Source organism: Pavona decussata, unplaced genomic scaffold (genome assembly GCF_977016875.1).
Source record: "Pavona decussata unplaced genomic scaffold, jaPavDecu1.1 SCAFFOLD_145, whole genome shotgun sequence".
NCBI classification, from domain to species: Eukaryota; Metazoa; Cnidaria; class Anthozoa; order Scleractinia; family Agariciidae; genus Pavona; species Pavona decussata.
The window spans coordinates 115,001-137,418 of NW_028145558.1; the positions used below are offsets into that span (position 1 = coordinate 115,001).

Sequence of the window (22,418 nt, forward strand, 5' to 3'; positions counted from 1 at the left end):
GGGCCGAAAAGCTCAATATATATCTGACAAAAAAAGGTTGAAATGAAATAAATATTTTGACATGGAGATCAAAACAAGCCAATTTGTTCCGCGTATTACTTTGTATATCTAACAAAAGAGCAAGTGGCTAGCTCAGTAACCTAGTCTAAAATTAACAAAAGAAAAAATGACGTTCAGTAACTCTTACCTTTAACAGTCTCACGTTGTAACATGTTTGACAACTCTGACTTATATCAATGCTGAATGTTGTGCTCCCTTTCGAAGCAAGTTGCTCAAACATCTGATACATAGAAACAAAGCAGGACTTGTGTGTTAGCAACGTATCAGTTTGATTGTGGTTGTCAATGTGTTTATTATTTTGATGAGATTAAATGACATTGTACTACACCTTTTGTTGTTCATCTACGCAAAATAAACATTCATTTACGTCAACAGTTGAAACTGCACTGCAAATATACGTTCATTAGCACTTCCGTGAACTTTATTAATGCGAACAAACTTTCAATAACGCTATTTTCATATGTATTAACATTCAATAGCATCAAGGGTGAACAATTGCACCTTTGGACAATCAAAGATGACAAATACACTTTCAATCTCGCCCAAATGGTTAATCATTAACACCAATAGCAAATCAATTGCATAGTATGACAATCAATGGCGTGTTAGAGACATAACATTATTGCAATTTGCATAAAGACGCACAATCAATTGCACTTTCATACGATCGTTTATTCGAAATCGTCAATCATTAACGTGAACTAAGCTTAAAATCATCTTCTTAGGAGAAATCACTTATATTGTCCCCATGGTGCTCTAACAGCAATTTGTTGTTAGAGAGAAGGTGCCTTTTCAAATATTCGTGCTACTTCGTCTCAAAAGCGATTAAACCTTTGTGGCACTGCCCCTGTAATAGTAAGAGCCCACTCGATTTTAGCGCCTCAATTTCATCAATTTCGACGGTTTTCTGAGGCCTCAGAAAAATCGAAAAATCCGTAATGACGTATCAAAGATGGTAGCCAGGCAGAACAAAATAAGCAATCCTTCCGTGATTTTACGTCATTTTCTTACTTTGCCTTCCACAAGTTAAACAATTTTGACCTCCTCTACACCGTCAAGTTTCATTGTTAGTCATAGCTTGAATGTTATACCCCACACTCAGTGTTGCAAATTCATAAAACTTCCGAATAAGTGGGATTTTTTTGTGAGTTTTTTTGTTGTAAAAATATTCTGCGGTTTAGTGTTTAGTATGAACCGAATAAGCATTTCCATTATGGTGTCTGTTTGATTGAGGGGATGGGTGTAGGAAGTTCAACTGCTAATTTTTGTTTTGTTTATGATTGTAAGGTGTGTTGCTCAAGCTGGATTCACTTGATCAGCCAAACAACCGGATAACCGACCACAATTTTTCACGTCAAATAATCGTAATTCCAAGGTCTTCTCTAGAAGAACGTTGTTTTTAAATGGGTGAGGTCTTTATGATATGCAGCGAAAATACACATCGCCTAAGTAAGGGTCGCACGCACACACTCAAAGCGTAAAAAACCAAAACATACCCCTTTGTCTTTGACGTTATCAAAGCTCCACTTTTGTAAATTGGTGGTAAATATATGACGGCTGAAGCAATCCACTGCCTTCTCTTTTAACTGGTACACTTTAGCGAGCGCTTTGTTTAGTTCAACCACTCCAACAAGAGTCTTCGTCTCCATTGCACTCTCACTGGCCACTCGTCGGAAAGAAGTTAGTGGACTATTTCCAGACCACAATGTACGGAACTCGAGAGCCTTGTAGAATTGGTAGATTTTTTTCATAAATGATCGTTCCAATTCTTCGTATGTGCTAAGTAGATCGTCAATGAAGGTCTCCTGGAGTTTTTTGCTGATAGGGGCATCTTGAAGGGAAAAATTCCAGGTATACACTTAAAAATACGCTGCTACAGATTTTTCTGTCAACATAAGTAAACTGTCAACAAGGCCACCCTTTGAGATCACCTCCTTAAGAAAACCACTTCTAAACCAAGTGATCACTTCGTATTTTTCTCGTATAAAATCGAAAAAAAAAACCTTAGCAATTTTTCTTCCCTGCATTAGAGACGTATAAAAGATTTCACTTATGGTGGGAAATAATACTGCACAAAATGGGGGCCTGGGAGCAGTACAACTGCGACGTCAACACGGCAGTTTCTCTGTTCCTCAGTTGTTTTGTTCTAATCATTCAACATTCCCAGAAATAATTTCATACACATAGTTTTCTTCAGCACACGAAAGACAACTGAACTAAGGAACATAGAAATCGCAATAGCCTTACTATCCCCATTCTCAAGTCGTGCACAGTATTGTATCCTAACCGGATACCAGAACGACATGAGGATTTGATCGAGCAAATAAAACTATTCTGAAATATGACCTAAAATTACCTAAATACACTTAATGATATGATCGAGGGGAACCTTTCCTTCTAACAAGATACCCATACTGGCATTTACGCGGGATGCATTTATTCCAACTGTATGCTTCGCAGATTTATAAAACTATCCTTGCTAATGGAATTGTTTGAGTCACGACGATCGTGTTACGTTGTTTCCCTTGTGTTACGCGACTCAGACGTCCACCGGAAATTTCTGAAATTCCATTACGATAACGTATACCGCGTAAGCTTCTCAATGACCTCTTTTCAGTCTCGCCTCGCGGTCTAAGACTGTCAAACAAAGCACGATTCCTTCGCCAGGAATTCTCCAATTTCCACCGTTTTAAAGGTCGAGTGCTTCTTAGAAGTTATTCTTTCGACTTACCGTTTCAAAATTTTTTATTTTTCGTTTTAAAACGGCAAACTTGAGTCCACAACATGTTAACAATATGGCGCCACTAATTTAATCCAAGATTAATGAATAAATCAAATGATGCTTTGACGTCACACAAGTAGGGGGTGAGTGGGTCCCCTCTCTCGCGATATACGCGACAAGAATGGATTTTGATTGGCCTGCTTTTGTTGAAGACAATCAGAACAATACATTCCGAGTAGGAGAGGGGAGAGTTTAATGAATAAATTAATGTACCGATTTGTGGCTACGACGAAGAAAAAAAAAGAAATCGACCCGTTTTTAGACACGGTATGCCCCTTCAGGGCATCCCGCGTAATTAACTTGCTTAGTCGGAAAAAAAAAACTGTAGTACCTGGTGATTTGCTAATGTCATTCATTGCTTTCTCGGTGTCTTGAAGAACTTGAATGTCAAAGTTGTCACCTCCAATGTCATTATCCAGGTCCATAACTTTTGCTATCAAGTCAATACGGGCCGATCCTGCGATAAAGAATGACTCTATTTTCGCCTTTAAGAGTGCAGCATCGCTCGCTAAAGAGGCCACATCCAGCAGACACACTAATTCCGCGGCAAACGTTTCCTTGTTCATCTCCAGATTCGCCTAAAAGAAAGTAACGGTTAGTAGAATCAGCGAGTTACAACTGCGCCGAGTATAAGTTTTCACGTAATGTTTGAAACACGAGCAGCAGTGTTTTATCGGGGTTTTAAATCTTATAAAACACGTGCTGCGATTTTTTTGAACGGCTTCAAAAACATTCCTGGAAAAGCGTGTGTCAAGGGAGTTCTTGACAATAATGCTTTTGTGAACGTTGGAAATTAGAAAAACATTAAACACCACATACTAAAAAGGAGGAGGTTTTAACGGGTTTTCTCAAACTCATTAATAATGCATCAAGCCAAAACAGAGGAAATCACTACCATTAAGGAGGCTTGAAAATGTGATCTTAATAATCATAAAATTTTGTGAACTTTTGCTTGGCATTTCTCCAAGAATTATCAATAGTTTGAGAAGCTATATCAAACATTCGAAAGAGCGTTTCCTCCTATTTCCAAACACCTCGAAGTTTGTTAAAAAAAATTCGCTTGCGCCTCGTTTTTCCAACCTACTTCACGGTGTTTGGAAATCGGAGAAAAAACTCTTCCTCGTGTTTGATCTATTACTTAAAACCACTACACGTGATATTTTATTGACCATTTGATAGGTCAATGGGCTTATGGATTATTAATGGGTTTTGAATGTCACATGATTTGTCTTCCTGCAAAGTTCCTGGGAAATCTAGTAACCTGAGTAAACGAAGATTAACGAGTACAGATTAACATCCTGTCGGACACTTGGGTCATCGTCTTGAGGATTATTGGCCGTTCCAAGTGGTCGTCTAAAAATGATATGGGGACCGTGCCTTTGAGGTACCTGCACCAAAACTGAGGAAAACTCTACCTTTGGATTTAAGACCATGCATAGATACTTTTGAAAACCGTTTGAAAACTTATCTTTTTTAAAATGGCTTTTATATGGTGATTTTTGTGTTTAAAAAAGCCTGATTTCAGAAAATTTTGTTTTTAACTTAATATTCCTTCTTTTTAGCATTATTCATTGTGAAGCAACATAAGAAATTATTGATCTGGCTCCATATAAGTAAATATTGTTATTGTTGTTAAGAATTTCAGAGGTAATCATGCAAATACGTAAACGTATTATAATGGCTGAAGCACTTGTAACTGCACGCCGAAAGCCTGTTACCTGCATGATCTCGGGCACTGAAGAAACAGCCACTTGATCAAAGTCTAAGTCACTGGAATCAGTTAGAGCCTTGTAGTTTTCCCCAAACGTCAGCCATTTCTTGACACTGTCTAGGTATGAGTCAAGGGTCTTCAGACACTCTTTACCAGATTGAGAGGAGGCAATGTCAAGAGCTGCACCAGCGAACGCAAAAGGGTCCTTGGATGCTATCCCGTTTGCAAATCCTGTGATACCCTGAAGCACAGCGATAAGGTCGTCTTTGTTAAACTTCGCTTTCTCGTACTTGTCCGTTAGTAAGTTCGAAAATTTTCTTATAATACTGGTCATCTTTTCCTCCGTTGTTTTAATCGCCTGTGAGTAGAATAGATAAAAGAAGAAAGTAGGGACTCTGTGTTACGAATGTGGACAGGACAATAGTTTAGTTTAGTTTAGTTTAGTTTAGTTTAGTTTAGTTTACTTTACTTTACTTTACTTTACTTTACTTTACTTTACTTTACTTTACTTTACTTTACTTTACTTTACTTTACTTTACTTTACTTTACTTTACTTTACTTTATTTTATTTTATTTTATTTTATTTTATTTTATTTTATTTTATTTTATTTTATTTTATACTCTTGTGATAGAAACATATCATCCAACTAAAACTTGACGGGTCAAGAATCCCAGTTGTCGAAAGGAAAACTAAATAGCTTCCGCTTGGCCTATGATTTCAACTAAGGGGTACAGAGAGCATTTAATCTGGGAATTTCGGGCTACAAATGTGATGCCCTCGCCGTTTTTCCTCCATACGATACGACCACGTTGCCGAAACAAATGGTCAGTCTTTATTTTGTCTAAATACCCCGTTCATTCCACGATCTAGTTAATAGAACAAACGGCCAACCTAAGATGTTACTTAATCTTTAAAGGCGTCCCGCTATTGCGATATTGAAAATGTAAGTACTAGGCCTAAATGACGAAACCAAACAAATTGCGAATTAAAAATTCCAAGTTATAATGTCCATGCAGGTTAAAAACTGTTTCGTAATGTTTAAAAAACAAGCAGGAGTGTTTTATCGGGTTTAAAACCACGAGGGGCAGCCGACTGGTTTAAGACCCGATAAAAATACGTGCTGAGAGTTTTTTGAACGGCTTTTAAAATATTCCTTAAAAAGCGTGTGTTAATAGAGTTCATAACAATTATGCTTTTGTGGACGTTGGAAATTAGCATACGGGAAAAACACTACATTCTAATGAGCAGTGTTTCATCAGCCGATAAAACACCGCAAACTAATGAGGAGTGTTTTATCAGCCAAATAAAACACCACATACTAATAAGGAGGAGGTTTGTCAATATTAAGTCACTGCACGTGTTGCATTATCGACCATTTTGTAGACGTACGATAATATTTAGCTTTATTTTACTCCATTATTTTCACTCTTCGCTGCAAGCCTAAATATTTATTCACTTTCTTGTATCACATTTTTGCTTCATGGAGACTGCGTTCTTACGTTTTTCGGTAAATTAACTTTTCAATTAGGGAACACACCTCCTCCGGAAACTTTTCTTTAAAAAAGTTGTTATTTCCTTTGGAAGGTGTTTTTCAGCTGTAAAGCTGGAAAGTGATATAGCCTATCTTTAATGAACGTTTATTTTAAGCTTGCGCGCGCTCACACCTTTGAGCCGGAGTTTGCATAATGATTAGTTTGGTGAGCTTCATTAAAACCTAGCTTCGCTCGCACACTTTCACACCTCAAGGTTTCTTGTTGCCAACTCAATCATTCTCAGTTCAATTTTTATTCTTCTTTTAGCCTTAAACTAAAATCTGTTTCGATGGGACCCTAGTAAAACTTGATTACTTTCAGGCTAGCAGTTTGAATTGCAGTATTGGAATTCAGCCTTTCAAATATCTTAGGTTTTCCAAATTTTTGCACGAAGAATAATGCAACACGTGCAGTGTCTTAATATTGATAAACCTCCTCCTTATTAGTATGTGGTGTTTTATTTGGCTGATAAAACACTCCTCATTAGTTTGCGGTGTTTTATCGGCTGATGAAACACTGCTCATTAGAATGTAGTGTTTTTCCCGTATGCTAATTTCCAACGTCCACAAAAGCATAATTGTTATGAACTCTATTAACACACGCTTTTTAAGGAATATTTTAAAAGCCGTTCAAAAAACTCTCAGCACGTATTTTTATCGGGTTTTAAATATCTTAAAATTTGTGCGCGCCAGATTTGAATTGGCTTGGCTTCCATGATGGTATAGGTAAATCAATTTATACAAAAAAAAAACTAAAAAATTCAATATGGTCAATTTTAAAAAACTGCAAGATCATTCCAAACCGTAGTGTTTGTATGGTGAGAACAAACTTTGATAACGTGACTTGAAACTATTAATTGGCAAAATGGGGCCCCCAGGTGATGGTATGACGCTAAGAGAATCTCAGTTGTGGAATTTGAGAGGCGGCAGGTTTTTGAATGGTATTCTGAAAATAAGAAGCACAGCCCGACTGAAGCAGTGACCCACTACTTCAGTTAGTTACCTGGATATATAACCTCTTCTCGCTTTCTGCAATTTTTCTGGCCATTTCATGTCGCTTCCTCTCTCCTTCAACGGATTTCCTTGTAATCCTCGACATTGTCACCGCCATCTATAAAGGATCAAAAACTGTGTAAAAAGATATGAAACTTCCTTTTCTATCATTTTTAACTTCAAAACCAATTAAGTAATGTTCAAAAAACGAGAAGGAGTGTTTAAAACCGCTCCGCTGGGCAACGTGGTTTTAAACCCGATAAAACGCGTGTTGGAAAAGCGTGTGTCAATAGAGCTCATAACGATTATGCTTTTGTGAACGTTGGCTAAATAGTTATCTCTGCTAGACTATTTAGGAGGGTTTTCAGGAGGGGTTTTTTTCCACGCGGATTACTGCGGTCACTCATCTTGAGGATCCTTACTATGACGCCTTTCATCAAGTCAGCTGCTACCTGCTTCTCCTCCCATATTGCCGTGAAATGGGGTTGTTAGATCCTTCCAGAAGTCTCAGGGTCAATCAGACTAAGAGCTTTTCCATTTTGTAGGGACTTAATGGTTGCAACATTCTCCTATTTGTCTGGCGAGGCTTAACGTTCAAACCTTGATACGGGGTCTTCGATACTGCAAATCTTCTTGCAGGCCTTCTTAGTGATTTTGTATCTGCCCGTAACACAAGCTTACAACGAGAGAATATCGCAAAAATCTTTTTGCACACCATCGGAACTGTTATATGGTGAATTTGGCCTACACAGAAATTAAAATTCAAGATGTAAAACACGTCATTTAGACTGCTAAGGTATCTTAGAACATTCGTTTAATGAAATGAGGGTATGGCGTTTGGAGGATTGACTCCTATTGAATTGATTGATTGATTGATTGATTGATTGATTGATTGATTGATTGATTGATTGATTGATTGATTGATTGATTGATTGATTGATTGATTGATTGATTGATTGATTGATTGATTGATTGATTGATTGAATTCACTTTTACGTTTTAGTCCATACTATTTATGAACGGAATAATTGGCTTCAGACTACTATTACCGAATACAGAGATCATTGTCAGTCAAAGGCTGGCCTATACCGTAACTATGAGAGACACCCTAGAGAACAAATTCAATATCCATACCTTATTGAAATTTGAGTCGATATTTTTAATTTGTATAACGCTGTTGAAAGCATCTTCGTAATCTTTAGCTGCGTCTCTAACTCTTTCCACTCTTTTCTCAAGAATACTCCACCTGACGCGAGGAGCAAAGAATTTGTTCTTTCCAAATATGTTGTAGCCGTCCTTTCCCAAGAAGTTAAGCTTTCTCTGTGCGTCTGAAATACAAGGGAGAGAATAATTCTTCATTGAGAGCCTACCGTATGATTCAGACTTGAGATATGTCACACAAAAGTTAACAATTTCGTGCAACTGCTCACTAGATGTAATTACACCTGAAGACATGCCAATTTTTAGAATTATCTTAAACCCACTTGGAACTAGATGTAGCTTTTGTCAAAGGTAGCATAGGCTTTCCTAATGACACAGCTACTCTAGGGCATAAGACCTGCCTTCCCGCTTCCCAACCTTTGCGACAAAATCAGCGTTTTTAGTCTTCTTTGTTTGCTCCAGCATAAAGGGTTCTGATTGCTATACCATGTCTCCTCAATGTAGCTCAACTAGGAACTAGTCTTTACACTGTGTACATCCACGTCAGAGTCGTGCTCAGAGACAAGCATATTCACCGAAAAGTGTGGGCGCGCTTTTGCTTAGTCTTGTACGGCACAAAGCTATTAATTATGGGTAATGAATGGAAGGGCCTCATTAAAGATAGTAATTAACGTTATTAAGAACGCTACAAGTAATAATAAGCTCTAAAATAATAATGGTGAAACATCTATCATCTTGTACGGTGCACTAAAAACTGACCTCTCTTAAACTGTACCAGGTCACTCCTTTTCTCCGCCAAGCGGACAATAAATGTTAAGATGTCCTTGCCTTTCGGATCAGAGCTGTCGGTTAGTAACAAGTCTACAGCTTGTCTTCTCATGATTCTGATGAGTTCCAGTGGGAAGCTTTGTTTATTTGTGTCGTCTAAGGATCCACGTTGAAGGAGAGATTCCTGAACTGCGCCGTTATTTCCCTTGGTATAAGGAGCTCAGAAAAAAAAATAAAATAATAATCATCATCATCATCGTCAGTGCCTGGATGTTAATAACTCTATTACTGCTAACCAAGCGGCAAAACCACTGACTGAACTAAATGCTGATGGTTGCAAACATTTTCTTTAGTTAGAACGACACGTGAGTAATTACTTGGGTTTTTACCAATCAAGCTGTTCCCTAATTTTAGGCATAGGGAAAGTCTTTGAGTGCTGTTCAGTGACGTTATCAATATGGTCTATGACTGTCTTTTCTTTAAAATCAATGTTACTGAAAAACAAGTTGAAACCGAGCAGCCTTAAATTAAAATGGGGTTGTAGGGTGTGGTCTTGGAGCAACATCATAAAATGTCAAAAATGGGGAAAAAGGATCTTAGACGGTTTCCTGTCACTTTATCGCTGCGTCTTTATGTCTGCAGATACTTCTCTTTTAATTCTATTTGTGTGTAGCCTATCTTGCTTATCCGTGATACGAAGGTCGGTTCTTTGTGATTTTGTGTACCTTCCACTGCTACCCGTAGCACAAGTTTACAACAAGAGAATATTTCGGGGAACTCTGTGCATACCATTGGAATTGATATATTGTTAGGTATGCCTGTACAGTGATTAAAAGGTAAAGGTTTATGGTTACACGCTGTTTGCCTTAAACTCTATCGTACCGAGAAATATTGCGACTGGTATATTTACCCATAATTGTCACTGTACAAAATCTAGTATACACAATGTGGTTAGCACAGGGTCGAATTTCGCAACAAATATGGTTTTCTATGAGCATAATGGCTGTTTTAGGTTGGCAAGTTATTATGATCTTATCACTGCACACCCACAATCTTGTTTTGTACAGTTGATTCTAAATCTCTCTATTCTTTACCCGTTTAGCCACCGAACACTTTGTGTGACAAATGCTGGTTTAATGACAGCTATAGTGGAGTGATGTGTAACGATTTTTATCTTACTTATTCCTGATCTTCCAGAATTTCCAGATTTTCCACTTGGACCTTTGCCAGTAGCTCCCCCGTCATTACACGCCCCTGACCAAACGGCTGGATCCGGTTGGCAGTCCCTTCCTCTTCCGCCTTCGCCTCCTGCACCACCTGTAGTATCACGTAACACCGGTCGAGATTGTTAAAAGGAAGTCAATAGATACAACAAATTGATAGCAACACGTAAAACATTCTGTCATCAATTCCGATGGAAATGGTTTTTAAGAAGTCAATTCCTTTTAATCTCCGCGTAAATCCTCCCTACCACGGTTTTTAAGGTGGCCGAACACAGTTCTCCTGTATACAGGTGTTAGTAAACATTATTTGAAAACTACATACTTCTGAGTATCCGAAATTAGCATGGTGCAAGATTTACTAAGAAGGAATAAATTTTGATACTTCTTGTTGAGTAAGGTGCCGTTACCATGGCAATGCAGCAAACTATTAACCGCCCACAAAGAATGGTTTTCCTTAATTTTAAGAAAATGCACTCGTTAGATTTTTTCCATTTTTTGTATCCAGATAAACTCACAAAATACTGACATAACGACGCTGCTTTCACGTAATTTTAACAGAGGGATCTCCTGTCAATGTTGGTTTTGCACTTTAATGTTTTTTGAAGATACCCTTTGTTAAATTTTGGTTTTTGTTTGTAGACGAGTTACGCTTTTAGAGAACCGCTGTTTTGTCAAATTTCACGAAATTCTTACGAGCGGTTCCTTAAAAAACAGTTCATTGCCATTAAAACAACCAGACACAATTTTTTGGTCAAATGCGCATGCGTTGCTTTCAATTAGGTTTTCAAAAAGCTGGAAAAAAGGTTTAGCTCTTCGTAAACTCACTTTCTTTGTTCGGTGATAAATGAAGAAGGATTCACAAACGAGAAACTGAGTTATCAAAACCCACTTTTGTGATCCATTTGGTATAAAATCGAGGGATCGATAGTATTTGCTTACCACAACCCTAGCGCGCGCTTAATAGCATCACTAGCAGAATCTGTAAAGCGCGCGCAAACTGTGTTCGGCCACCTTAAAACATATTCTCTTTTGCGTGAGCGGAACCGATATAACAAAAAAAAAAACATATAAAACAATTAGATTTCATCTGGCCGTGAGTATGTTTTCTAGGAACATCAGGCCTGTTACTTAATCGTCCGGTTTAACCCTAACTCACCTGATCATAATTGAAAAATATTTTCTTTACATTAATGCAGCACAAGATGACAAAAGACCCCAGTTCACAGATTTTGTCACCCTCGTTAACGAAAAAATTGAATTAGAACAATACATAGCGATTATGACCAATAAACTACTCTCTTTTAATAAAAAATGGTCCAATTTTTTAAAAAATTAATGTTTAGAGTCTAGCTATGCAAATGCATATGCTATTCATTTGTAAGCAACTGAATTAAATTTATTAATTTGTAAGTAATTGTATTATATCGTAGTGTTGGTATTGTTATTAGTAGCGTAAGTATCGTTTCGTTTTGTTAGTAATGTCGCACTGTAAGTAGTTTCGTACTTTTTTTAGCACTGTATTGTAAATGGTATAAGTATCATCCTCACAAGTAGTATTTCTAAACTAGTGTGTTTTAATTTGTTTGTGCACACAATAAATTAAAAAAAAAGTCATGTTACTCGCCTGCGCCTCGTGACGTACGTCTTTATTGTTACCACTTGTTTAAGTCACCTGTGTGTTATCAGAGTACACATTCACGAACAAATGGAATCATTTTGTTTAATATTATCTTTAAGGTATACATAAAGCATATTACCTCTCCCTCCCACTCCGTTTCTGGCTGGTAGGGATCCTACTCCTGCGCAGGTCTTCACTTCAAATTTTCCATTAATTTTTCTGTAGCGAACATTTACAGCCCCAGCGTCTCCTCCATTTCCTACCAAAATTATAGATTTAAACATTGGTATATCACACTGTGTAGTTCTTTGCTACTAAAACAAGAATGCGATGGTTTCGCCGAGAAGATTTTGTTTTGTTCATAAAAAGGAAGGAAATCAAAATGCTGTTTTCTGGCTTTTCGTTTTATGAATAAAGTTTCAATTTCCCAAGGTCAATGTTGGTGGAATCCGTCCCTGTCTGGTAAACGTTAAATCCATTCCACATGATATTTTGTGTTGAGCATGTTACTATGTACCAGTTGTCTAAAATCCATGATGTTGTCAGGTCCGATCTTTGTTTTTAATCAAAGCCGCGCTAATATATCACTTAGTAAGAGACCCTCCTCCTCGACTCCTACCTGCTTTTCCAGCGTTTCCACCATTTCCTCCGATATACCCCTTTCTCCCCTTTCTTCCACCAACATCATGGCAATCCCTATAGCTCAGTCTTATACAATCTTCTCCTGTCCTGTCACCACGCTATTGAAAGAGCAAAATTGGCGAGTACGCATCGACACAAACTAACTCTATGGGGCTGGTTGTTACTGACCTTTTACCGCCTACTTCGTAATCCAAGCGGGAAACTCTGTTACGTATTTTTAGGCATAGTGTTTCCTTTTATAGCACGCGAGCTGCTTTTCAAAGGCAGTTGTCTACTGAAGAGTTATAAGGGAACTTTAGCAGCGACGATGGTTACCCCAACGTAAATGTCATTTGAAAATATATTTTTACTTCATTTGCTACTTTGCGATTATTTCAGCTCGCTCAAGTTGTACAGAAACGGCGAACTACCCAGGAACCAAATTGGTAGGAGTAGTATTCAAGACAGAATGGAAAGTTCACCGTCGTGTGTTCACGTTCTCCACAAAACCCTGAATTTGTCATTTCACGTTGCTGTTTTGCAGAGGACGCTTGATAAATGAGCCAAAATTTAATTAAAATGCACGTGCAGGGCGATTGGTTTTGCTAATTTAAAGTACTGTTTTGCGGCGTTGTCGTTGCTTAAGTTCCCTTAATTGTTACACCAAAACCGCTTACTGACGAATGACTGTAATGAATCGAATTGTTGCAAAATTTCGAATTCCATCTGTATCCAGGTATTTCTCTATAATTGACCCAATTTATACTAAAGACGAATTATCCGTCTCGACGAGTTATCCGTTAGACGGATAAATCGTGTTAATATAAATCCCAAGACGAATTTATGTTAGCACGTCTTTAAGACGTGCTGACTAACGAATCCGCCGAAGACAAATTTTGCCACGTAATTCGTCTCGACTCCGAGTTTATATCTAGACAAGTTATCCGTCTCAAACGGATAACTCGTCTTTGGTATAAATCCGGCCATTACAACTGACTTGTAACTGTCAATTGATCCACGGAAATAAATATTCCCCTTACAGCTTCACCGTTGTCTCGCCCCTTGCCACCTTTGCCGCCATCTTGTCCCTTTTGTCCATCACCTCCATTTGAGCTTACTTTTACATCGCCAGTGATGACGTCACAGAAAATCTCGACTGAAAATAAAAGAAAATTCTAAGTCTGAAACAGTTATCTGGGATTCTCAACACTTAAACAAAAAAGGTAATTTTTGTATCATTTCTACATTTTCACTTAACCGTTCTTATTGACCAGGGTCATTGAGAGGCCATTATTTCCCCACCATGCCAATTGCTTAGTTTTGTGTCGTCAGTATAACATCATTGTCCAACTCCAGTGAAGAGAACAAAATGGTGCGATATTCGCACAGTTAGTCACTTGCACTGCATGTTTTAATTTGTTAATTTCAGTGATTGTTTTTAGATCTTGAAGAGGTTTAATATTTCTTTTAAAAAAATTCAAATTCCGTTTTCCATTTTTAGGCCTTCTAACGACCTTTAGGGAAAACTCGGGCTCACTAAAGTCATACGTCCTTGAGCGTACGGTGCGATTTTTCTTCTTTTTTTTTTTATTTTCTAGTCTTCTCTTTTTTTTTTTATTCCGCTCTGAACTTTCAGGTCTTTTACATCATTTCGTCGGGGCCAGGAAATCCACAGCTCGGAAAAGCGGTTAAAAAAAGCAAGTTTTGAACATCCGGAGAGAGGTTTTTCTATCAAGCTGAATCCCTCGTCCTCTGACTTTCGTGTTTTTGCTGACGATGTTTTTCATCTTCCCCTTCCCCACCCCCCCCCCCCACCCCTTTTTTTTTTCTCGCCATCCTTGAGAATTTATTATTTTCCGGTATCCTTGCGGTTAAGGAGGTTTGCAGCAGTTTTTCTGGACTTAGGGTGAAAAGTGCGGGAATAAACAAAATCACCCAGTAAAAATTGATTCATTATTAACTTGAAAACGCTCTTACAGATGTTTTTCATATTTCACCTGCAAGTTGTCTAGATTGAGTAGGTTAAAGTCTCGTCATGAAGTGTTTGACTAAATTTCGAGATAATCGACAATGTTTGAAATGAAAGGCTATGCGCTTCCGTTGCTATGACAATAGCTGTTGTTTGGAAACCGATTAGAAAATTAACTTTGATCATACGTTGAAATGATGATGTACCATGAAGGGTATCGAAGTTTATCTTTTATGCGAGATTGTAAACTTTCACCCTAAGTCCAAAAAAACTGCTGCTAGCCTCCTTAATTACTCTGATACTTACCCTAAGGCCCGTAGGAACCGTCCCAAAGTTCTTTCCGAAGCATCGCGAAATCCGCAGAACGCGTTCCGAATTGTAAAAGTATGCTAATACCGTTCATATTGTCTGTTATTCTAGGACTTTTAATTCAAGGACTGGTCCTGTCATCACGTTTTTTCCCTACTGTTTATTCCATCTTTAGACCCCTTTCATTTGCCTTACTTGATAACTTAACGCCATGATCAATATCACTTCATTGCTGACATTTATGCAATTATCGTCCTAAAGAAAACAGATCTTCTCAGACCATCCAGAGCGTATCGGCCCAGTTTTAAAAGGAGGCCAAAGCCTACTTTTCATATGTCGGGAAAATCTCCAGATCAGGAATTTCACTGTTTCTCGACCGTCCCAGGCTATCCCGACTAATGAAAACTGGAAATCGTAAACATCCAAGATCGTCTGGGATGGTCCCAGACCAATGGCAAAATCAGGAGTGTTTCTATTTTAACGACGTGTCCCAAATTTCTGCGATGGTCGGCGATCATTACCGACATATAAAAACTCAAATTTGTACTGTCGGGGACGTCGGTGACAGTTTTAGCTTGTTACCAATCTTTCAAATTGTTGCCCTTCTATCCCCCCACTTCTCCCCTGACAAATGAAAATGGGTGTCTGTCACTGATGAATGCCTAAAATCTGGGAATATCTGAGACAGTCGGGAAACTGTTTGGGATTTTCCCGACATCGAAAACTAGGCTTAAGTCTGTCCACATTGTCTGTTATTCTAGGACTTACCCTGAGGGCCATTTACACCATGTTCACCATCCTTGCCCTGATGCCCATCTTTTCCGAGTTTTCCAGTGGGCGCCGGACTTTTATGAACATCAGGTCTACTTGGAGCAGAGAAAGCGAGCTTTGCTCCTGGGGGCGACACAATCTCCCTTGCGTATATTTTGACATTTTTCATTCCATAAATTTCAACGTTCTCCTGGAAATTAGGTAACTAGTTCAATACAATATTGTGTTTGCGTAATGTGGTAAGGGAGGGGGGGAAAGGGGTGGATGCAAGGGGGTGGCGAAACCTTCCTTAACATCTTTCAGTTTATCAAAGGAAGGACAATATACGCCTTAGCTCATGAAGACATCACTATATGGCATGATGGCATCACATAACATGGCACTATCTAATGGATTGAGCGTACCGGAAGAGTTATAAATAATCCTCAACCCACTTTCATTACGCTTGGTACTGAGACTTCTAGACTCTTGTGCCAGAGGTTAATGCAATGTCATCTGCAAAGTCCAAGTCATCTATCCTCGGCCTTGTATTGCTTTTCTCAATCCAATCGATCACAAGAAGGAGCAGGAATCCCGACATGTTATATCGATGACGCGACGGCGGTAGGAAGGAAATAAGGCAGGATAGAATAGAGGGAGCAAGAAAGGACGGAAAGGTAAAAAAACGTAAATATGGTGTGAGGAAGATGAAGTATGGAAGGACCTTACCTGTATATAAAGTGTGTCTGCAAGAATTTCCAGCTGGTTAGCAAGATCCACATCCTCCTTAGTTACCCTTCCATCAAAAGCCGCTGATTTCTCCAGTAATCGCTCTTTCAAGTACTTTGCATGAATGATTCGACCAATAGCCCTAAAATGACCTAAAATATAATAAGATGCAAGTCAATCTCTTTCTGACGAAGGCTTCGGTCTGGAGGTATTTAGGTATTTGTATTAGTAACACTGACATATTCGTGTCGGACCGTAGATACTTTCGACGATGGAATGAGTGCAACATTTACCATTGAAATGACTAAAAAAGTCACCCAGAGCGCATACCAGAAAACAGCCAGTTCAAAATGGCGCCGATAAACGGTTCCTGTACGTAGTTAATGTAACGAGCCTTAAATCGGTTCAGTCAAAACACATTCAACATTACTCCGTTTAGCGGTGAGTAAGTTTGGTGAATAAGGCATGATAACAGGTTGCATCCACTTCAAGAAATGTTAAAAAAAAAAAAAACGCTCTAGGTATCAAAAAAGGATATCGTAAGGGTGTAACGTTTAGAATTAAAAGCCTAAGAGAGTCAAGAGGCATTAGATCTGTTTGCTGCCAACGGTAGAAGGAAGCAACACCAATCGAGTTCTGAAAGATCTAGGACTGATATTATTCAAAGACGATTCGTTTACCAAATATTGCGCATGCTTATTCATAGTAGTGTTCCTCGGCCATTCCTTCTGATGTGCATACTCTGAACAATTACTAAGAAGATCGTGCGAATTTCTACCAGATTTCTTGAATCATACGTTTTTTTGCTCTTAGAAGCATTCATCAAGGTCATGAAATGCAAGGTGAAAAATGTATTTTAAGGCTGCTAGTGCCTTTTTATGACTAATTTCAATTTTGCCTCGAGCAAACTTAACCTAGTTTGCTCGTGATCAGTGAAATCCATCGACTCTACTCTCGTCTAGCTTAACTAGCTTAACTAGCTTAACTCTATTATCAAGACTGAAGGGGTTGGGGGGTGTCTGCCAGCTCCAACTCTGATTTTTTATAACTTCAATATTTGTGGAAATGAAATGAGCTTTACGGATTTTATCAGAACTTTATATTTGGAAGCCATTTAGTATAACAGGTCTGAGTTCACTGAATTGGATGTAACCATGGAAAATAGTTCTTTTTTTATAGATTGGAAAATTGCTATCTTTAATGTACTAAGATAAGATAAGATAAGATAAGATAAGATAAGATAAGATAAGATAAGAACTTAATTTTACGTGGCACTCCTTTTAGCTAAAAGCTACTTTACAGGAAGCCCACAAATAAACAGATAAAATTACAAATACAAAAGGAAAGATAAAAAATTAGCCAACAATCTAAAATCTAAAAATTAAAAAACCTAAAATATTCAGGAAATCCAATCATTCATGTATCAATGCATGTGTGAGTGCAAATTAAAATTTACAATTTCAACAGCTAACCACGATAATAACAATTTTAAAATGCTGCATGACGAATACTTCTTAAAAATTTTCTTGTACCGGCCATGGCGCGAATCGAGTCCGGGAGCGCATTCCATGTCTTTGCAGCGAAGTACCGAAAAGACCTAAGACCATGCTTGATGCCTCTTACTTTGGGCAATGAGAGCATGTTTGTGCCCCTTAAGTTATATTTTGTGTCTTTTACTTTGGGTAACTTTGCAATGGGGGTCGGTGCCCTCTCCTGGAGGCAGATATTTATTGTGATCAACATGTCCTGGATACGACGTCCTTCTAGTGTGCTACGCAAACCAATCCAACTTAGCAATCTATCGTGAGAGTTATTCTTATCCTTATATACAAGTCTAAGTGCCCGTTCGTTTACTCTCTCCAATTTCTTGGTGTTCCTGGCTCCACAATGGTGCCATATCTGGCTACAATAATCGAATTGCGGTACAATAAAGGCACGATATAGTGCTTCCTTGGTTTTGCAAAGTAGAACATTCTTAACCTTATTTAAGGCATTAACTTGTCCTCCGACCTTTCGGCAGATCGATAGATGCGATATGAGAATCCAATTTCAGCTTATTGTCTAATGTTACGCCTAGTAGCTGTATCTCACTGGAAATAGGTATGGGCTTTTCTTCGCATTTTATATCGAAATCGTAAGCCGTGTTTCCCAGCACCAGAGCCTGATATTTATCCTGATTTTCTATCATGCCATTTTGTACAAAAAAAAACTTTTGTTTTTATTTCATTTTCATGTTTTCGTTTTTCATTTTGATTTCTTTTTGGTCCATTTTGGTGGTTTTCTGAGGTTTTGGGAAAATCAAGAAATCAAGGATGGCGGATCCAGAAACGCCTCCGTTTTACAATACTTCCTCATATAACGTCATCGCTTCTGGTTGCTTACCTCACAAGAAGCATTTTTGGACAAACCATCTATCTTTGAAGTATAATCCACTTACGAAAAAAAGCCCGATCTAAATAGGGTTAAATAGTGATCATATTTTAATTTATCTCACCCGTTGACATTTCCACAATTGAAGGAGTCGAGAGCCATTCCAGCGATGGAATGTCATAATATTGTGGCAAGCTTCTTCCGCTGTTCTCTTCCATAACACATGGAACCAGAGCTGAAAAGAAACATATGGGAGGAGAAAATTAGTTTTCTGAAACCCGAAACGTGTCTGGTAATATTTCAGCAGACCTATTCTATATATTCATGAGTGTAAGAATAATTCAATGGTTGAAGTCAAGCACGCCTAAATGTTACGTGTTCCAAAACGTAAAACACAGTAACCTTCTTGTTATGATTTCTCGGGGTAAATAATATGTATATATAATATAGATATTGTGCAGTTCTTTCCCAGGTCGTATAATTTCACCAATGACATTACGATTACAATAATTGAACCTTCTCAGGGCCACAAAACCCGTGATTCAGGTTCGTTAATTTCACGAAAATTGTTCCAGCTTTCATCGATCACCTTTTCAAAAAGACGGTCAGATATATATGCATTTTTTTTAATGAGGCGTTTGTCACCAGAGGCAAGCATGCATCGACATTTCACGTTTCTCAATCGCTCTAATGCTGTAATATCTGGGGAGTTTTCCTTGATCAGTTTGTTTGATTTCAGTTCTTGAAGTTGCTTCTGGCTAAGTTGTGGCGTCATTTTAACAAGACAGATTCTGAGAACCTTGAAATTCTTGCCCAACAGATTTGGATATTCCTAAAGTGAGATACATTGGAGCAGGCAAATATCAGCCAATTTGCAGCACAAACATTTTCTATGCACCCCGAGATAAGATGGAAACTCACCACTGCCAAACACCTCCACTCTAAGACAGTTCCAGCTATGTCGTTTAAATGGATGGAATCGAATGTATCTTGTTTTCACTGGCACTGGTAGTACATGAGTGTCAATGGTGTCACTGTCACCTGATCTGTGAAATTCCTTTAAATATATACAACAGCTAAGGTTACCTTTCTGTCATTTGATATCGGCCTGATCGGTTGGAACCTTTAGACACTGGGACCTCGACTGAACATTTGAAGGGGGCATTTACTTTAAATGTATATGACAGAATGTTTTGTTTCCTAAATCAAATGTTATTGTTGTCTTCCTATGAAAAATCGAAAAAAAATTCCTTATCAAGTTTTCTCTCCCGCGTTTGAGGTGCATAAAAGCTTAAAACTCCACTTCGCCTGACAGGAGACTGGGGATATTAGGGATGCGACATCAATAAAGGAACACTTAGTCTCGTGGTTTCTCTATTCCTCACTTGTTTCATTCTGAGTATTCAACAGTCCCATTCATATTTCCTCCACACGGCTTTCTTCCTCTACATACGAAAAACAACAGAGAAATTGAGAAATTGCGAGACTAGCGTTCCTGTACTGTACGCACAGCCGCCTACTCTAAAGGGAAGTATATCGTCTTGAGCGCACATTCTCCTAAGCAGCCTTTTTATCAGTATTCCATTCAGTAAGCTAAACAAACGATTTATTTTCAATCAAGGGTTTGGAAATCGAACGTCAGATTAAGTTAGATGGCTAAAAAGTTTTGGCGAGGTTTGTTCTGTTGAATTATGCTCGATCGACTATTGGACTAAATCGAAAGATTATTTTCGATCAAACTGCATTGAATTCGGTTACCGAATGTTCGATTTGATTTGCTGGCAAAAAATCTCACCTTTTCCATTCCATCGGCATCTTTATAAGTCGTCCATGAATTTCCGTCAGATGAGTAAGACAACTTGAAGTCTGAAAGTGAGAAGTGATCATCGCAGTGAATTTTCCAATTTATGCAATTGGAAATTGGAAGCCTGAAAAAAAAATTCAGGCTTCAACGGGATTCGAACCCGTGACCTCCGCGTTACCGGTGCGATGCTCTACCAACTGAGCTATGAAGCCACACATTGGGAGCAAGGTCAATTGTAGGTTCCCATTTTCCCGTGAGAGGAGTGAAGCCTGAATTTTTTTCAGGCTTCCAATTTCCAATTGCATAAATTGGAAAATTCACTGCGATGATCACTTCTCACTTTCATCTATATCCGCAGTTCATATATGAATTATTTCATATACTTTACATCGTTTCAACTTGAAGTCTGTTGTCCACCATTTGACGTTTTTGCCTCCCTGTGTTGCAACAGCACAAACTTGAATTGTTTTGCCGAAATCAACTTGCAGCCAGTCGTCATTTCTATCGGCTTTTTTTGCACACCAGCCATGATAAGACTTTGAATTGAGTCGACCGTACTTGGGTCGACAAGTACCAAGTACCAAGATATGAAGAGGCTGTTAGCCGACGATCAGGAATTTTTGATCTGCTGGATATTCCTACAGGATCCATGTTTCGGCAAGCACCTACATCGACGTAATTGTTGCACATAAATTAAAGACTGCTTAGGCGTAGTATGTTTTCATCGCTTTGAACTATAATCTCACAAAACATTACAACTCATGTATTATTTAGGTTAAATATTTTTGACCACGTGTGAGAACAGAAAAATTCAAAATTCTTACTCTTTTATTTACCTTTTTTTGTTATAACAAATTCTAAAAAGCATCATGGCTTAAAAATATGATGTACGAAAAACAAGTATAACCCTGCGGAGCATTCGATAGAGTTAAACGTACAATCGTGTATAATGCTTCAAAGGTTTATTGTCGAACTGTTAATGCAGTTAAAGTTATGGAATAAGGCCTATTCTACCCCCACCCCCTTTCCACGTTGGGGCAACATTTAAGTGAATAGAATCAAGATATTTTGGAAAGCCGTTGTGCCTATTCAGACCTTATTGAGCGGTTAATCGTTAATTAGAACCATTGCCCAAATTTATAAGCATGCCCTGGTTGATTTGATGACGTTGTGATGACATAAAGATTGGTTGTAAGTACAAGGTGTTGTCAAACTTGTTTTCAGCCAATCGCTGCAAAGAATGTTAGTTTGCTAAACGGCAAACCGTAAGATGGAATAATCCCTGAATAAATTGTCAAAGAGCTTTCAATTTCTTTCTACCTGTCAGTTCCAAGCATCTTGTATGAACCGTCGGTGTAATAGCAGTGTTTCGAAACATGTAGGGCACGTGGCTTCTCAGCTGCATCAACCATTAAACGGTCATATTTGTTACAAAGGGCAAAATTTTTAGAACTGTGCATGACTCTCTTACCTGCATCGACGTTGCCAGTTTGGTTTGTGGCTGAGGCCAATAAACATGTCATTAACGATAACAATCTAGCACAGGTGTACATCTTGCCTAAAAAACGCAATCAAACAAACTCGTATAAAGAAGACACGGTCGAAACTTGATTTTCCTTTTGATTGATTTTTATGTAAATAGTAGCAAAGCATCTATAAATAATAATTATCCCATGTATTGTATTACAAATAATTAACAATTATTCACCGAAGTGGAGGTGAACAGTGGTGGATATTTACCGACCCGCGAAGCGGCGAGGTAAATATCCACCACTTTCACCGACACTAAGGTGAATAATTGTTTTAGTATATACCACACAAGCTGAATAACTAGCGGGCCAAAATTCCTTTATTTTTGACAGTATACCGACAAGTGGTGGGAAATTTTAAAATCTCGCGCGCCGCGCGGTAACCGAATTTCTTGTTGTAGAAAGTTCCGTCTCGCTTTCTTGCGAACAATTAAAACTTTTTGAGACGCTTGTTTAGCTGCTAAAGTGTCATTTCTTTAATTGTTGTGT

At 38.3% G+C, this 22,418-nt stretch overlaps 1 protein-coding gene across 1 annotated transcript in view; it reads right to left on the bottom strand.

Moving 5' to 3' along the window:
• LOC146466295 (uncharacterized) overlaps positions 1-20,459 on the bottom strand; it is a 24,527-nt gene extending 4,068 nt beyond the window's left edge. Inside the window, exons 1-17 of the mRNA XM_085127492.1 lie at positions 20,392-20,459; positions 19,518-19,653; positions 18,721-18,831; positions 16,227-16,378; positions 15,516-15,708; positions 13,510-13,625; positions 12,468-12,588; positions 11,988-12,107; positions 10,187-10,324; positions 8,999-9,226; positions 8,213-8,406; positions 7,089-7,196; positions 4,561-4,911; positions 3,174-3,420; positions 1,557-1,891; positions 188-280; positions 1-23 (exon numbers count right to left, since the gene is read on the bottom strand). The exon at positions 1-23 is cut by the window's left edge and continues 197 nt beyond it. Coding sequence (XP_084983618.1) covers positions 1-23; positions 188-280; positions 1,557-1,891; positions 3,174-3,420; positions 4,561-4,911; positions 7,089-7,196; positions 8,213-8,406; positions 8,999-9,226; positions 10,187-10,324; positions 11,988-12,107; positions 12,468-12,588; positions 13,510-13,625; positions 15,516-15,708; positions 16,227-16,378; positions 18,721-18,831; positions 19,518-19,653; positions 20,392-20,400 — 2,675 coding nt within the window. The 5' untranslated portion in view covers positions 20,401-20,459. The remainder of the gene's footprint in view (positions 24-187; positions 281-1,556; positions 1,892-3,173; positions 3,421-4,560; positions 4,912-7,088; positions 7,197-8,212; positions 8,407-8,998; positions 9,227-10,186; positions 10,325-11,987; positions 12,108-12,467; positions 12,589-13,509; positions 13,626-15,515; positions 15,709-16,226; positions 16,379-18,720; positions 18,832-19,517; positions 19,654-20,391) is intronic.
• Between the last annotated feature and the right edge of the window lie 1,959 nt (positions 20,460-22,418).